The sequence below is a fragment of the Catharus ustulatus genome, chromosome 13 (genome assembly GCF_009819885.2).
Source record: "Catharus ustulatus isolate bCatUst1 chromosome 13, bCatUst1.pri.v2, whole genome shotgun sequence".
NCBI lineage: Eukaryota > Metazoa > Chordata > Aves > Passeriformes > Turdidae > Catharus > Catharus ustulatus.
Genome location: NC_046233.1, coordinates 19307840 through 19320852, shown reverse-complemented (window position 1 = coordinate 19320852; position 13013 = coordinate 19307840). Strand labels below are relative to the sequence as shown.

General features: G+C 44.0%; 1 protein-coding gene across 1 annotated transcript in view; it reads right to left on the bottom strand.

Moving 5' to 3' along the window:
- SYN2 (synapsin II) overlaps positions 1-13013 on the bottom strand; it is a 153331-nt gene that overhangs the window by 76408 nt on the left and 63910 nt on the right. The window contains exon 5 of the mRNA XM_033071277.1: positions 712-801. Coding sequence (XP_032927168.1) covers positions 712-801 — 90 coding nt within the window. The remainder of the gene's footprint in view (positions 1-711; positions 802-13013) is intronic.

The following is a 13013-nucleotide window of genomic DNA, read 5'->3' as shown; positions in this document are numbered from 1 at the left end:
TGCTACACTCAGAAAAATATGCCATATAAACTTCTGTGTCTGACACATTAGTTCTTACCCCAAAATGAAATGTTCTTTGTTTCTATGGACTGCAGTTTAGCAATGCACCCAAAAGTACTGCATTTTTCAATAAAATTATTGCCAATCTCAAGTTTGAGCGATCCCTTAAGGGCCATTGTGTCCCACTGCTGCCTAAAGCTAAACCACACCCTAAAGCCATCATCCAGGGGCTGCTTGGGCTCTGACAGCTCATCTGTGCTGTCCTGCCTGTAAAGCACTGGGAACCAGTGTTAGCTCAGCTACCTGGAGGTCACAAGTCACAACCACCCAGACTGTGGCTGAGTTCAAAGCTCTGCAGTGCCCAGTGCATCATCTCCAAAGGCAACAAACACTGAGGGCACCACAAAGGTCCGGAGGGAAAACAAACCATGGAAGTGCCTGCTGCACCTTCAGAGCTGTTCAGTGTCTTTGTGAGCATTTAATCCCTCTGAGCTCTGCAGCTGGGCAGCTGGACAATGACCACTGAGCAATGGCCATCTGAGTACCCTCCAGCTCAGCATCACAGTGATTTCAAGGGGTCACCCTGTCCCACTCCCTGAAAGCTGCCAAAATGGTTTTTGGAGCGTTGGGTGAATGGGCACAGGGAATTGTGTGTCCCAGCCCCTGTTTCCAGGCACAGAAGGCAGAGTGAGCACTGCTGTGTGCACCTACCATCTCCTTGTGGTTTGGGTAGAACGTCTGCTCGATGAGAGGGAACTTCTCTGGGCCCAAAGTTTTGTAGACAGACACCAGCTGGGCAAACTGCAAAACAAAGCAGAACAAAGCAGAAAGCTCAGGAGAGAAACCACACTGGGCCCAAATGAGCTCCTACTGACATTTTGCTTCTTGGCTTGGCTGTTTGATAAACTCAGCAGATCCAGGGGCACAGCCCACACAGCCTCTCTGCTCATCCTCACACACCTCTTTAATCCACCCCAGCTCTGACTTCAGGCACAGACCAACACAGAAAAACTCCTTGAAAAGCTAAGCCCTCGCAGGCACAGAAAATTAAATACATGGGAAAACTGGGTCAGATAGCTCATTGTATGTATGTTTGAAGATGATCCTGTGATAAAATCATTATAATTTCTCCTTCTCTGCCATCTCAAACCTGGAGCCCAGGCATATTTACCATTCATTTGGTGGCTGGCACCTCCCTGACTTGATTTGGCAGTGCTGGCAAAGACATCAAAGCAGCTGTGTCGTGCCAACAGGTCAGGTGAGGAGCAGACAGGAAAAGTTTCATCTCCCAAGCTGCAGCCATGAGCCATTCCCACATGGCCATCCTTGGATGGGGATGATATCACTGGTCCATGTTATCCCATTCCTATTCATGATTTTTATATATTTTTATATCAGAATATAACATGTGGCCACCCTTGCTCCACTACCAAAAAGATGGGGTGATTTAACAGCTTCATGTTATCCCATTCCTATTTATGATTTTTAGAGAATTAAATGTGATTAACACGTGGCCCCCCTTGCCTCACCACCAAAAAGATGGGGATGATCTAATTTGTTCCATGTTATCCCTTTCTATTCATGTTTTTTATGGAGTAATCTGATAAAATATTCTATTAATGCTCCCATGACACATCCTGCCTACCTGTACTCTGGGCTGCAGCAGCTTCACACAGAGCATTTACATGTAAAATGAGAATTTTTAATTAAACAGAGATGGATTTGGGGCTGTTCTTCCTCTTTGCTGAGCAGATAAAGTCTCCTCTGGTAACAGTTGGAAAACTAAATCACCCCTGAGGTTTCCAGGGAGCAGGAGGGCTCTGGCAGCCCAAGGCCGGAGCTGTTCCAGGACTCCAAAGCTCTGGCTCAGCCGTGCCTGTGATGTGTTCAGTTGTCACTGTGCCAACATGGGACATAAACAACTCAGCACAACACTTTGAATAGTGAGATTTGCTGGTTGCAACCAGCACAGAAAGCACAGAACAATAGAACTCTGTCCATAATGAGATAAAATACCTACTCTGAGGAGAGGCTCAGGGGGCAGGGAGAGCAAAAACTGTTTAAAGGGGAAAAAAACCCATGAAAGCTTGGCTTGCATTTCCAGCTGGCAGGGGGGACTTGTTTAATTTAGTGGTGTTTACTTAGGTTTGGTAAAATCCATCTTTAAATTTGGAAGGCCAGTGGAAAATGCCTTAATGATGAGCAGTCTTCACCAAAAGCCCAAGAAATTGTAGTTGGGTTGTGTGCTGTGCAAATCAGGCCTCAAGGAAAAGAAATATTATCACAGCTACCAAAATAAGTGGTTTGTGAATAGGATTCCTGACAACTTACTCAGTATTTCAGTTATGATCCAAGAGCCAAATTACAAATTCTACAAGAAAATACTTACTATTAAATACATTATTTTTGCCAAGCAATTGTTAGGTTAAAATAAATATATTTACCTATCTTTAAGTAAAAATCTATAAAGAAAAAATAAAATCATGTGTTTGTTTGTAAAATAATATGTTTGATTCTTCCCTTATTTTCTTTTCCATTTTCACTGGAAGGAAGCAAAAGACAGCAAGAAAATGGCATTTTTCGTAGGGGTTGTGGCACTCGTGCAAGAGGTAAGAAAGCTGTAATTGAGATTAATTGCTTGCAAATGCTTGTTCACTTAAACTAACACAGTATCAACCACAGATAACAGGCATGTATCACACAAAAATTTCCCCAAATCTAGTAATTCAGCTAAGAAGGAGAAGGTAGGAAAAGGAGATTTCTGCTTTTGAGGCAAAGGAGAGAAATCCCTCAAATTGCCACAGCTGGGGGAAGGATTTCTCCTTTACCCTGCTGAGATGCTGCTCCACCTCTTCACAAATCTGGGAATCTCTTGTCAATCATTTCTCCTGCAAAGAGCAACCTGATAAATTCAGCCTCAATGAATTTAAAATTCCAGCATTCCAATTGCGCATCCATAAACTGCCATAAATATTTTTTACTTTCCCTGATTGCTTCTGGGCTATGTATAAAGAAGAATTTCAGTTAAGTTTTAATGACATATCATTTTTTAAGTGGGATCTGGACTATATATTTTTATATTTTTCTTTTCAGCAGCTGAACACCAGTCCTGGGCAGGAGCATCATTGTTTTAGATGATAAATTACTGAATTATCTAATCCAAAGTCAAATGTTTACAAACATGGGATGTTCATGAAATGGAAAATATTAACTGAGCTACTGAAGTATTTTGTATGAATATCAAAACCCATAATCATCTTAAAAACCCTCCAACTCCTGGAGCTTAGTATTTCAGCAGAAGCCATTTTTACATCTTAAGAAAAGAACAAGAAAGTGGAAAAAAGTTCTCAGTTTTGCAAGCTGAATTTACTTCTCATTTTCCAATTTTGCATCTTATTTTCGGTCAAAAAGGGATATTCACAGGTACATGAGTTTACAGTTAGCAGATTGTTATTTTAAAAGGAAACTGGTCAGGGTTTGTTGCAATGTCAGCTCTTCTCTAGTCAGGATAAAATCCTTGCACAGCCAGGCCAGGATGGTTCCTGTAGAACAGAGCAGGAGACTGACAGCTGTGCTCTTCCTCCTCCCCAACAAGGTATGACACAGAGGAGAAATATTTAGTACAAAACCCCCACTTATTCCCTTTGATTTTGTAGCAAAACTTTCTGGGGTTTCACCACCCCAAGAACTGTGAATGTGACTGCACAGACTGTGCTGTAACCAAGCAGGAGTTACCAAAAATCCCTTTTCTGTCTTCATGGACTCAGATAATTACTTTGCTTATCACTCTTGAGGAGTTAAAATGTGTTTAATTACATGGATGCCATCTCTGAGAGGGTTTGTTCTTGGGCAAACCACAGCACCTTCTCCCTCAGAGAGAATCAGATGTGATATTTAAAGCTAATTACTGCAGATGGTGCTGCCTTTAATTCCAGAAAGCTGCTCATCCCTCTTGCCAGGCTGAAGGATTTGTAGCCCTGCCCATTCCAGTGGGGAATTTCCTGGGATGCTGACAAGGATTTTAACTCAAGGAATTGCATCTCCTCTGCCTGCTCCCTGCTCAGGCAGGACCCCTGGGTTTTACTAAACCCTTTCCATCAGAGATTTCCCTTTTTTGAGGGTTCATTACCTGTCCTCTTTACAGGCTCAGAACTCCAACTGGCCACAGAGTGCTTCATGGGATCTAAAACAAAATCCAGATTCTCTGCAGAGTCTGTTACACCCACCCACAGGAGCTGGCCTTCTCTAGGAGCAGGGAAATGCAAAACTTGGGTGGGTGAACACTTCTTCAATCTGTCTGTCATTAAAAAATCACTTTCAGCTGAGATTTAACTCATCTCTGGCTGCTCTAAGGTGTGGGCTCATCTTCAGAGTGAAGAAATTCCCCAAAATACCAGTTCACTTCTGCATGGCCAGCTATAAACTTGCCTCCTTCCAAATGCATTAATGAGGATCAGAATTTGTGACTGAGATTCCTGAAGTAAAATATTCCAATTTTCTGGTGAGATCTCAGTGTTCAGCATGGATGGAGGCCTCTGCAATGGGATTTTCCCTTTCAATGCACAAAGGGCAGATCCCTTTGGCCAGTGACCTGCCCAGGGCCCTGCAGGGTCTGCAGGTCTGCAAAGCTGAAAGGTGAGCTGGTTTGCATTATGGGCTGGTTATACTACAATTTTAGGGATTTAACAAATAAAATTACACATTGACTTCTTCATCCCTTCAGAGGGCTCCAGGAAAAATGACCTGAACTCCATTCTTAGGCTGAAATGTCCCTTCTTAGGCTGAAATATCCCTTTTCAGGCTGAAATATCCCTTCTCAGGCTGAAGTGTCCCTTTTCAGGCTGAAATACCCATTTTCAGGCTGAAATACACATTTTCAGGCTGAAATGTCCCTTTTCAGGCTGAAATACCCATTTTCAGGCTGAGGCTCAGAAATCTGGATGGTCATTCCATAAAGGCTGGATTATCTTGTGAGAGTGAGAGATGTTCAACAGCACAAAGCACAAACAGGGGTCCCTGGAGGCCAACAAACTGGGACAAAAACATTTGAGATCCTTCAGAAGGAGGAGGAATGAAGCAGCTGTGTGGAAAGGTCTGGAAGGACACATTTGACACATGTCCTCTGTGGGAGTCAGTCAACTTTGGCCAAGATTTTTCACCACATCTGCATTTTAAACATAATGTCTGTATGTATTTTAACATTATATTACTGTATTTTTTACATTATAATTACCTGGGAAACATCTATGTTACCTTTTTGTGCCCTCCATGTACTCCTTTGTTGAGATTGGTCAACATTTCTTCTCTCTCACTGTTAGCAAACAGTGAGTGCTTTTCCAGAGGCTGAGTTCACACACATTTGATTTTTTATTTGATACCTGATAGGAGAATGGAGGGGAGCAGACCTCTGGCTGCAGCTGACACCCTCCTCTGCCAGCAGGAGCTGACTGACAGCTCCATGCAAGCATTCAAACCCCCAGAACCAACCCAGACCTTGGCATGGCCACTGGAAGGTGAAACAGCATCTACAAACCACTTTGGGCACACCAGCAGAATGCAGAGAAAATGGGAACGGGCAAGAGAACTCAGTGCTCTTCCAGTGGTTTTCCAGCAGGTCCCAAAGCCAAAATCAACACAGCTGGACTGGGAATGCAGGGATTGCTTCCCTGGACCCTGCATGGGGAGTTTGATACCTCTGGGAATCCATGGATTGCTTCCATGGATCCTGCAAGGTGAGTTTGATACACTGGGAATGCAGGGATTGCTTCCCTGGACGCTGCATGCTGAGTTTGATAGCACAGGTGGGATGTTCCCTGAGGTTTTGCAGCCCAGCCTGGACAGGAGCAAGGTGATCTCTGCCTCTCCAAGACGAAATCTGTCCCTGGTGCTTTTTCCCCTCAAGCCCTGCCCTGGGATCAGCAGCATCTCCTAGTTTCTGACTGCAGCTGGTATTTCCTCACCTTCTTCACCTTCAGCTCCCTCCCCACCCTCTGGGGTTCTTGCAGCACCTCCTGAGATGGAGCTCTTAGCCCCTGTGGGGTGTGCTGGCCCTTCCCAGAGCGGTTTGGGCTGTCTGCTCCAGCTCTCCAGAATTTCCAAGGGCATTTTCTGGGCTCCTGCACCTCCTCTGCAGCATGAGAGCTGCAATCCGAGAGGCACAGCTCTCCCACTGCTAATCACTGCTCTAATTAACTGCTGGAATATTTTCACATTAGAATTACAGCTGATGAGATGAAAACCATTAAGAGCTTCTACAGGATGAAAAAAAAAAAAGAATCCATAAATAAAAACCTCATGCCCTTGGAAGAACTGCATGAACTGCTTACAAATTACCAGAGTGCATCCATGAGAGAAAAAAAAAAAGTTTTCTACAATAGTTAGAAAAATAGGATTAAAAAGATCCCAGAGAACCAGAAAAGGGTCACAGTGAGAGACATAAAAACATCTGCTGTCTTGCAGGGCTGGGCAAGAAGGCATCTGGCAAGGAGAGACACCTTGGCTGGTGGAAGAGGCACTGACTAAATGTGTAAACAGTGAGGAAAGCGAGATTTAGGGAAGACATGCGGATTAAAATGAAGAAAAACAGCCTATGAGCATAGAAGGGTAAAACACAGATCAAGACATGCCTGGTATAAAAAATTTAGCAAAAGGAATGCCATGAGGCCTGGATTGAGGGGCCTTCTGGAGCCCTTTACTTTGGAATGAAAATTTAGGAAAAAAAAAAGTTTATGGAAGTGGGAGGCTCTGGGGACTCCTTGGTGGGTGCTCTTCCAGCAGAGAGAAAATGCAATTTATTCCAGTGTTCTGGGAGCTGGGAGGTTGGTGTTCTGACCAGGGAAATATTTGTCCTGTTGTTTGTTTTGTTGGGAATTGGCCTTGTGCTTAAGAAGGGTTTGGGGCTCACTGCAACAGAAAGAGATTTTCTTGTTCATGGGGCTTTCTACAAACAGGAGATTTCAAAAAAAATACTGAGTTCAATGAAACTTGTACAGGAAGAAATCAGTGGTGGATTCCCAGGGTGGATTTCCAGTGTGGAGATTTCCAGGGTGGGTTTCCAGGATGAAGATTTCGAGGGTGAAGATCACGAGAGCGGAGATTTTCAGGGTGGTTTCCATGGTAGGTTCCCAGGGTGCATTTCCAGGGTGGATTTCCATGATGGATTTTCATGATGGATGTCCAGGGTGGTTTTTCCAGGGTGGATTTCTAGAGTGAATTCCATGATGGATTTCCAAGGTAGATTTCCAGAGTGGAGATTTCTAGGATGGAGATTTCCAGGGTGGGATTCCATGGTGGAGATTTCCTTGGTGTTTTTCCAGGGTGGAGATTTCCAGGGTGGATTTGCAGAATGCCATTCCTCAGACACCACCAGCAGAGCTCTGCTGGGCCCAGCAGGGAAGGACAGAGGACTCCTTGGGGTGGCTGACACCCAGACAGAGATTTCAGAGCATTTTAAACTGAACCACCCGCTAAAAACACCTCAGAGAGCAGGGGTGGTGCTCACACACCCCAAAAAGAAACCAGGACACTTTGCATCCATCTCAGAGGGAGCTGGAGCTAAGGATAGAAGTGGAATATCCAGGAATGTCAGAGGGGAGTGGCAGTGCTGGTGGGAGCTGTGAGATGTGGGAGAACTGCACTGGGGGAGAGGATGGAGTGGGGATTGCCCTGGTGGAGCAGCACAACAGGAGGGATTTTCCTGCATGGGTGACAAGTTCCTATGGCAGGAAGGGGACACTCAGCCCCATGGTCCTCCTCAGCTCTGAGTCACCACAGTCACACATCAAAGAAGCAGATATAACTTAGATTTTAACTGAAAAAATTATTTTCTAAGATAATTTAATAGGGAATATAACACACAGGTTTCCTTTGCAATTACATATTAAGATTGCAGAAGAAATCACAGTTAATTTCCATAATCTGGCCTTCAGGTGTGTCTACTTGCCTTAACCAAGCACAAAAAAGAGTTGCTGACTCTCTACTGTAGCAGGACCAGCAGATAATACATAGGACATGAACCCCAGCTTTGCAGCCCTGTTTTGAATATTAACTTTACAGCCTCTGTTTGAGTACAGTTTCTTTCACTAGAAGGAAAGAAACAGTTAAAAAGTCCATTTGAATTTTCTGCCCCTAGAAATGACAGTCTGTAATGGATGTCAAGAGCTTCCACTGCTGCTTTTTAGTACAGAGGAGAACATGTCAAAGTGGCAAAACCTACTACAAAATTCAGGAAAGCAGTCAAAATTTCTGAGTCTACTTTTGCATTACATTATCCTGATGGCAGTAAATGCTGGTCAAAGCAAAATACTCAGTTTATATATAAATATATATAAATAAATATACTCAGTTTATTTATGAAGCACTTGAGAGTGCAAGCAAGGATTGATAAATACAGAGCTGAGAGAATTACTGGCTGTTTGGAACAGAAAAATCATCACCACACTGAAATTTATTTATTTTTTAAGGATCTCTGCTTTTCTTTCAACAGGATTTTCAAGTGACCTTACTTATTTTGGGAAAGCAAAATCAGTAAGGAAGGCTGGAATATTCCCTTCCTATTCCAAGAGTGAAATATTCCCTTCTTATTCCAAGACTAGATTAAACTAAACCAGCTCTATTAAAGAGGTGTAAAGAGCAAACACACTACTAGGTTTAATGTGTTTCGATTTCTAATTATGCATTTAAAACTTATATTTATTAATTTTGCTCCAGTTCAATGCTCAAACCTGGTATTAAATTGTCTTTTGGCCAAAGAACTCACAATGTTTTCACCTTCCTTCTGACACAGTTTTGTGAATTTGCTTTCAGCTCTCGCACGACAAATCCATCAACATGTTTTGTTTTAAGTGGCAGACTGGGCAAAGAGGCCAAAGTCTTCACTGGCTGACAGAGAATTAAAACAGGTTTTATTCGGGGAGGGGGGTGGGGGGGGTGGTTATGCAGGTTTTTTTATTTTTAAGAAAGTTCTGCTTGGAGGAAAAGCACCTGTTTGTCTGTTTGTTCTCTGGCTGCCCTGGAAATGCATGTGCCTCTGACTTCACCTGAAATCTGTAAATCCAATACCTGTCTGTAAATCCAAAATTCCTATTAATAAAGGCCACAAAACTGGCCACTGATGGAAATATTTGCTGTTGGGCACATGGAATTTGGCATAGAGGCTCCCACATATCATCACACGGGGCTGTTCAAGCCCTTCCATGTCCTGGTGTCTCAGGAAGTAACTCTGCCCTGCCTGGGAGAGAAGGCAGCTCCTGCTCCAGTCCTGGGGCACTGAAAGGAAATTCAGCAGCTTCCTGCAGTGCAAGGGCAGGAAAAGCTCACTGCACCCCTCTGGCTGCCCTGCCCTCACCTGTCAGTGAGATCCATCTCGCCAGAGTGGCTGAAACAAGAAGGTTCAGTGCTGGCTCCAGGTTTGCGCTAATGCAATCCATAAAACTGATCAAAACACATCTCAGAGTTCCTAACATTTATCATGATGGCAGACATTAAATTTGAGCACCCCTAAATGTCTTTCCTAGCTGAGCTGCAGCCAGATTGCAGGTAAGCACTCTCCAGCCCTGACCTTTAGGAAGATCCCCACTGGCATGTAAGAGAGAGCAATAACCAGCCAAATTCTATCCCATTGCTCAGCATTATTGTACAAATCTGACTTTTGCTGATGAGCACAGGATTTTCTTATAGTGAAATAAACATTTAGAACTTCTTTCTTTAAACCCAACATGGAATAGCACCAAAAATCCCCCAGATTTACAGCAAATAGGTTTTCAAAATGCTTCTCTTCTTGCACACATTCATTTTCATGTTTGTTTTTTGCTCTCCAGAAGATGCTTTGACACAAAATTGAATCTCCTCTGCGTGGCTGTGTCTCCCATTAGCATAGCTTCAATAATTTGTGTCAACAGGAAGCTGGAAGGAACAGAGCTCATGTCTTTTTTCTGCTCCTCCCTGCAGAGTCCTGACAAATGTCCTGCCAATGCCCCAATCTGTTGCTCAAGAATTTTAAAGTATAACTGGGGGTGGAAAAAGCACAAGAGACCAACTTGGAGCAGCAACACAGAGAAGAAAGCAAGGTGGGGAAGAGCACTAGAAACCATCAAATAGCAAGAAAGGGCAGCTAAAACAGACCTTCTAAGAAAGCAAGGTAAAAGAGAAGTTAAATGTCCAGTTAGAGCAGCAAGATGAAGTCGGTTAAGTAGAAAAGCATCTGCAACAGAAATGCAAAGCAGAACATGACACATCAAGTCACAGAATTGTGTAAGCTTGGCAAGAGGAGCAAAACAAGGAAAATATCAACAAACTTGCCAAAAAGTGTTTGGCTGTTTGCTCCTAAACTGAAGGAAAAGAAACAAACAACAACTGTGAGATTTACAACACTACCAGGTTTGACACAAAAAGCCATACCCAGCCTTCCCCCAGGAGGGCTGTGGGTGAGCAAGGAGATAAATTTTGGCATAAGTAGGTGTTCTGTGGCTCTTCCCTAACATTTCAAAGCCCTGATAACAGTAAATCCTTACAATAGGGCTGAGTGGGACATCTGAAGATGTTCCAGCACAGGACAGTTCCCACCTGGAGCTCTGTGTGAAGAACACCAACACCTTCCAGCTCTCTGCAGGCATTCCCAGCTGTGTCTGCCTCCCTCTCTGTCAGCTGTGGCCCAGAAAACCCTTCCTGCCTGGTTCCTCTGTTCCCACATCCCTGGAGCGATGGAGCAGAGTGCCAGGAGTGCACTTTGATGGGGCCAAGCTGCTGAGCACCAGCTGCCATCCCTGCAGAGACAGCTGCCTCAGGCTGGGACAGCTCTGCCCCAGCTCAGCACACCTGGCCTTCCCAAACCCCTCTGGGATTCCCTCCATCCGTATTTCCTAAACACAGACCCATCCACACCCTGGCAAGAGCCAGTTAGGGTCGCAGTGCTCACAGATGGGGGTTTTGCCCCCTCCTTCAGCAGAGTGGGTGTGTGATTAAGGCATCAGCAGATCCTCCCCACCACCCCTGCAGCCTCCCAGGAGAACAGATGTGCAGAACAGATGTGCAGCCAGCTGCAGGGGCTGGGATGCTTTTCCTCTGCACTAAAGGAACCAGAACTTCACTCATGGAATGATTTTGTGAGGGTTTTCTTCCTCTCCAGTCGTGTACAGCTGCTCTCTACAAACGTAACAATTCTGGAGTCTCTGCAGTCACTGTCAGAAAGAGCCTGGAAGCAGCAGCCCAGCCCCTGCAATGCCTGTAATTATCACATCACAGTCAGGTTGAACTGAAATAAAACCCAACCCTTTAGTCTATCTACAGCAGCTTTGGACATTGAAGCTTGCAGCCCCTGACAATTAAATCAGAGTTTGTCTTTTTGGTGTCATTCAACTCCACCTCCCTGCCTGACTCCACTTATCAGCAAGCTGGACACAGTGGAGTGGACAGGGAATAAACTGGGGTGTGACACCCCTATCACCAATATTTGCAGCTGAAGCTAAAATCCAGCAGGGTTCAATGGAAGGAAACCCTTCAGCATGCAAGTTCACGTTAATCATTACAAGAATCCTGCAAATGGATGCATGCAGGAAGAATTTTTTTTTTTTTTTTTAATTCAACACAGGACACTGGAAAATAATGTTTTGTGGTTTTTTGATACGTGTTATTTTGTTGGGTTTTTAACACATTATTTCCCCAGTCCAAATAATGAGATTTTACCTAATGTTGCAAGCTCTGATATCAGCACCACATTTTCCAGTTCCTTCTGGCCTCCACAATTACTTCACACGCCTCCATAGAACCACAGAACCATTTAAGTTGGAACAGCCTCTAGGATCACCAGGATCAGGCACTAACCATGAACTTGTAAGTGCACCACTCACCCTTGGCCTTCAGTCCCACATCTACGTGGAACTTACATCCTGAATCCCTCCAGGGACAATGACACCATGTGCTATGGGAAGGTTTGCATACCAGCTCCTACACCTTGGTTAAGGAAAGCCTCCCTTGTTTCCTGAATGACATTTTCTAAAGGAAAACAGATCATTTAAATTATATCAAATATTGACTTTGGATAATTAATTATGCTCTTTTTTTCTCTTTACTTTTTCTTTTCATAAATGCTTAACAGCAAGACCTGCACACCATTAAACATGAGTAGAACTGTGAGGTGAATTGGGAACCGTACAAGGACAGTGGATGTTTTTGTCTCACCTTAACTCAGTGTAGCTGTAAACTGAACCAGGTTAAATTCCAGTCTTGTTTGATGGGGTTATTTCATGCTCAAGGCAATTCCTCTGCAACATGCCCCTGCACTGAAACACTCTAAAGTTTAAATAATAATTCTTCAATGAGGGCACGAACCTTGAAATGGTTCCTCCACAGCTCTGTGTGAGCTCAGCAATAAGGAACTTAGTCTTTATTGATAAAACCCATGCTTTCCCCCAGCTTTCCTACATCCTTACCAGCATTTAAGTGAAATCTGTCTCGAGCCAGGGCCATGAATTTTCCATGAGCTAAGTGCTAAGTCTTATCACAGAAGTGAAATAACCTGAGCCCTGTAACAGCCCCACACCATGAACATGTTTCAGAACACAAACATCTCACCACACACACACTCATTCCAACGCCTTCTTCCACCTGATTGCTCACAGCCCGGGTTCTCACAGGGCTGGACAGTGCTCTGAACTTCTGCTGAGCATTTGGAGGAGCTGTGCATGCCCTGACCCCAGGGAATACAAGCTTTAAGACCTGTTTTTAAATAGTCCCACCACATCCCACCTTTCAATAATACACCTCAGACCAAACACAAATTTGTTCACTGTCTGCTGGCAAATGCACAGAAAGCAAAAGTACAAAAAGTAATTTTCCTTTCCTGGAAAATTAAGGGCAGGTGCTGCAGTTTGTGGCACAGAGTGTGAATCTGCCCTCAGAGCTGAAAAGATGTACATCTGGAGCTGCATGTTCCAAAATCATCAAACACCTGACATGGTGAACAGCATTAATTTTAAACCCAAAGATCTTGTGCTAAATCTCATTTTATTTGAGAG